The sequence below is a fragment of the Hipposideros armiger genome, unplaced genomic scaffold, assembly GCF_001890085.2.
Source record: "Hipposideros armiger isolate ML-2016 unplaced genomic scaffold, ASM189008v1 scaffold_39, whole genome shotgun sequence".
NCBI lineage: Eukaryota > Metazoa > Chordata > Mammalia > Chiroptera > Hipposideridae > Hipposideros > Hipposideros armiger.
This window is the reverse complement of record NW_017731389.1, coordinates 5525743-5530928: the sequence shown is the minus strand read 5'-3', so window position 1 is coordinate 5530928 and position 5186 is coordinate 5525743. Positions and strand designations below refer to the sequence as shown.

The 5186-nt window shown below is 43.1% G+C and overlaps 1 protein-coding gene across 1 annotated transcript in view; it reads left to right on the top strand.

The window, feature by feature from the left end:
- Nucleotides 1–807: 807 nt before the first annotated feature.
- The window catches only part of UBE2D1 (ubiquitin conjugating enzyme E2 D1), a 34490-nt gene continuing 30111 nt past the window's right edge, over nt 808–5186 (top strand). The window contains exon 1 of the mRNA XM_019638438.1: nt 808–1047. Within this exon, the coding sequence (XP_019493983.1) occupies nt 1024–1047 (24 nt within the window). The 5' untranslated portion in view covers nt 808–1023. The remainder of the gene's footprint in view (nt 1048–5186) is intronic.

Below are 5186 nucleotides of genomic sequence, written 5' to 3'. Positions count from 1 at the left end.
GAGCTAGTGACAGAAAAGGGAAAATCAGAGAAGTGGAAGACCCAATGGCCATGGTGCTATGGATGGCAGAGGCAGAGAACATTATCAAAAGCATAAGGGTGGCCTATAATCAAATGGTTCAAAACATCATGGAGGATATGGGTGAACAGGATCTGGTCATTAGAAGCTCAATCCAGACATTGGTGAAAACCGATTCTGCTTGTGCTGAGAGCAGACACCAAGCTTTAATGAGCACACAAGTTCATACGAATTTAGGGATTGAGGAGTGTGAGTAGACTACATTGAGCAGGTATTGTAAACCAGAGGGAAGGAGCCAATGGTGAGGGTGAAACAGAAATCAGAGTTCGCAGGAGGAGCAGACATGAGGACTAGCACTGGATAGCGGAAATGCCCTTTGAAATAGGAACTAAAGAGGTAAGTAAGGAGTCTGTGTATATGTGTGGAGGGTTAGAAATTCATATACTCGAGAAGAGATAGTGAAATCTGTAAAGGTAAAAATAACACGATCAGCCAGTGGCACATATGAGAAATTTGTGTAAGCGCTTTATGAGTTAGTTGTTATCTGCATTTTAGAGTGGAAACTCCAGGTTCAGTAACCTAATCAAAATCAAACTGCAGAGACCAACTCCAGCCCCTGGCCGTTCTACGCCCCGGCTGCTGCGGGGTGGAGGTCAGGCGCGAGTCCCGGGACCGCTCCTGGGGCGGGCCGCCGAGGCGAGGGCTGGGACTACACTTCCCAGTGTGCCAGGCGGGGCGGGGCGCGGACGGGGAGGGCTCAGGCTCCTTCCCAGAAGCAAAAGCGGAAACAAAAGAGTCTCGCCGGCGTCCCTGCCCGCACATTCGCGCTCGGGCGCACACACTGAGCAGGCAGCGGCGCCCGCAGCGAGCCAGCGAGCGGCGAGCCGGGGACCCACCGGGCTGAGCCAGCCCAGCAGCCAGCGAGCCGAGTCCGGGACGACCCCACGCCCCTGAGCCCCGCAGCCGCCCCCCGCCGGCCGGTGTCCCCGCCGTCCTCCCTGACCCATGGCGCTGAAGCGGATTCAGAAAGTGAGTGTTGGGGACAGGCCTGGGGCTGCGGGGCGGGCTTCGGCCCCTGCCTGCACCGACCCGGGCGGTGGTCCCGAGAGACGCACCGGGAGGGCGTGGAATGGGAGGGTGGGCCGGGGCGGGTACCCGCGGCTGGAGACGCCGGCCGGGCCAGCGGGCACCGGACAGGTGAGGTGGGGAGCAGGGGCCGGTCCCGGGTGCCTGGAGGTGCCTGGAGCCAGGGGGCCCTGTGCGCGCTCGCGCCGGACCTGCGCCCGAAGCCTCAGTGGGGAGATAGATCCTCCTCGGTCTCCAGACCTTCCCGAAATCTGTGCTTCACGGTCACCGCTGGATTTTTGCCCTACACCGGGCTAGTTTTGGCCCCTGTCATGCTGTGGTTTTTTGTTTTTTGTTTTTTTCCCCTCTACACTGTTTCTTAACCCCTTCCTCTTTTATGCTCTTGCTTCCCCCGTCTCCCGGGGAGGGCAAGGAAGGTGTGGTGGGCCTGCAGCCTTTCTCCTCGGAGCTGTTGGGTTTGTTCTTTCTCTCGTCTGCGGTTGGCTCCTGCTCAGATGCCCGAATGGGCTGGAAAAGCCCATTTGGGGCCGAGAAGCCAGGAAAAGCCTCCTGCCCCTTCTATTTTGGTGCCTCTCCTGCTGCCACTTCAGGTCACATAGCCGTAGTGAGAACATAGTTGCTGATACACAACAAGATGACCTCCTGGCTGTGATTCATGGTGAGTCAAGCCAAACAGGTTTTTTTTTCCCCCTTATGATAAACTTATATATAAAGTTAGAGACACAACAGAAACTGCCACAAATTAAATTGCTTGATGCTTTGACACATGGGTATAGAATGAGGAAGAAATGTATATATTCGTTCAACAAATATTTATCCATCCCAACTATGTAAGGAATTGTCTTCCCTTGCATAATATGTATTGTTACAGTTTCAAATGTGAATATCTTACAAAATTGGGGTTGGGATATTTTCTTTCTGTTCACTTTTATTTCTTGTTGGGTTATTGGTCTTTTCACACGTTTTAGGTTTTATAGGTACAGTTCATGTGGAGAACATTGAGAATTTGTTTTTTAAATTGAGAGTGCTTTCAGCAAGTTAATCCTACAATGGACAGCATGTTTGTAAGTGACTTCAGAAGAAATCAATGCTTACTGAAATTTTTTACCAACTTTTTCACGAATGAATCAATAGAGCAGTGATACAGATCTATACATTGTATCCGCGGTCACTGTGGGTGGCATCTTCTGGTACAGAGGACAGCAACTTTCAGACCTAGCCAATTTTTTGGTTCAAATCTGTGGATCACTGTTATTTTTGTGCCATTTAAGGGTCCTCTCACTATAAAATATAAAGCTAGTAATCAGTATTTATTGATTAATATGTTTTCTTGTTTGGGGATAATGCAATTACATGTTATTTTCCTGTAGATAATCCTAATTTTGAAGCCCCAGTCAGAATCTTTATCATTCCTGTATAGTTCTTAATGATGATGTAATATTGGCTGACACTTAACACATTTTCCAAGAAAGTTGTAAAATTCCATTTCTTTCTTTCCTAGTTGTGAGAATTTTTCACACTATTCTACACTATTTAAAAACTGTTGAATGGGACTTGGAGCATACAGTAGCTTTTAAATAGTATAGAATTTGTCCACAGTAAGTAGACATTCAAAGAAAATGGACTGTTTGTAGATACTGTACTGAGCAATTGTTGATCACCATGCTGAGCAAATGTATTTGGCTTATATTTATAATATGGCTTATGCTCAAACCATATTTTTAGTAGTTATTGGTTATTAGTTTATAATAGAGTTGTCTGGTAAAAAAAAATCACTTAGCTAAAATTGATGTCAGACCTCCTGCAAAAATTGATTTTTGGAAGAAGAAGTTGAGAATCACATAACATCACATCTCCACATGTCAATCTTTGGCTTTCCTTTTCTGTTATCAGAAAAGTTGACTTGCATAAATCACCTTTCCATTAATTAATCACCTGTTGAAATCATTCCCTCAAACTTGAGGGGGTATTATTCTGTTTGACTCCCTACTTTTCCTCCTTTACCCACCTCCTTGATTAGAAGCCAATTCCAGGTAAGGTGTGCTGTTTGCCATGTGAATAGTTATGAAGCCCTCCTTGATATCATTAGTATACAAACTCTTACTTGAATCTTGCATGTTCCAGCAAAAGGAGATGCATATTAGCTTTCGGCCCTTCTTTTTGAGCATATGAAAATAACACTGTCAGATACCTTCCAGGTCATGGGGTTGTGATTTTCCTGTACTTAAAGTGACAGACTTCAGAGCTGTGTAGAACCTCAGAGAACTGTGCAGGAGTGGAGTGGAGAGTGGAGTGGAGGGCAGGGACGAGGGCATAGCTTGTAGGGTGGTGTATCAGAATCACCTGTGGGACATTTTCAGACTGTCCCCACTGCTATAAATGGAGAAATGTTGAATCCCTCAGATGAGCTGGGGTGGAAAGAAGACTGAGAACCAGTGATGTTCTGGTCTACCTACATTATTCAAAGGAGGAGCCTGAGGCCTGGAGTGGAGGAGTGCTTTGTCCAAGTTAATCTCTTAAGTGGTTTGACATATTTGAGAATGTTAAAAAGTTCATGATCTCATATTTCTTCACTTCATAGAAAAATATTAAATATGACTGAATTAAAATTATATATATAGTATATACAAAGCATGTATTTAAAAAATATTTTTATACTAGATTATGCTAAATGATTTAGTGCTCTAATTTAGACACCCAGTGCCAATTTTGCATGTCAGCTCATAAATTTACACACCCATGCCCTATTTTTAGATACAGTATAAGATGTTATCATAGTCACCTAAATCACTAAAGGGAAAAAGTTTAAACAAAGTCTGAGGAAAGATACCTAAAACATGTTTGAAAAAAAGGGCAGTGTTTTAGCTATGCGTCTTATTATTTTATAGAAATAATTTCTAAGTGTTTCTTCTATCAATGGTATTTTAAATCCTCTATAAACTTTTTGGAAATCATTTTTAAAATTATGAGTGTTATATCACAATACTGAATGTTTTGAAAACCAGAAGAAAAAAAAGAAATCATAACACAGACATTATCATCATCTTAGTATATTGTTGACCCTCGAACAACCCAGTTTTGAATTGTACAGCTCCACTTATATGCGGATTTTTTTCCAGTAACCCCTGTGCTGTTTTCAATCCACATTTGGGAATCTGGGAATGTGAAGGCCAACTGTATGTGTTGACTTACACCGTCTGACATAGGGGACTTGAGCACCAGAGATTTTGGTATCCATGGGAGTGAGGGGTGTCCTGGAACCAAATCCCCATGGATATACTGAGGGACAACTTAAGTTTTGTGGGCAGTCAAAAGTTATATGTGGACTTGATTTTCTGCATAGGGGTTCAACACCCCTAACCCCATGTTGTTCAAGGATTAACTGTGTTTCCTTCTACATTATTGTTTATTTGATACATAAATTGAAGTAAAGACTATCATACTAACATAATGTGGTAGGATAGGCTTGTTGCCTTTTCTGTCTTTTGAAAAGTGAAACTAAAGAATTTTGTTTTGCAAATATAGCAACACAGATAATTCCTTATTGTACAGTTCTGTCCCCAAAATGGAATATTTGGTTTTTTAAATCATTAATTTAACTTAAGGTACATAAACATAGATTACAATACACCTTTTTAAATATTTTGAGATGCTGAATTTTTTGCCTTTTATAATTCCACATTGAACTGTGTGTCAGTCTAGAAAATCTTCGGATACTTAAACCAGTGACAACCCAGCCCTCTGGATGGAGCATCCTATGGGAGGAGAAGATCTGGTTTGTATTCCTGTGACTTAATAGCTTGTTTTCCTTTTCCTCTTGTGATATTACTGATAAGTACAACCAGCATGTATCATATATAACGGTTACTCTGTGCTAGACACTGTTGTATTTATTTATTTATTTTATTTATTTATTTTTTAAGATTTTTATTGGGAAATTGGAAGGGGAACAGACAAGTTGCTGTCCTTTTGTGCTTCAGTCTTGTTGTGGAGGACGTTGCTTCACTGGCCCAAGTTGGCACCATCATTGCGCTCTTCCCGGGCGAGGCAGATCAGTCGCCGGCTTCTGGATGGTTGCTCAC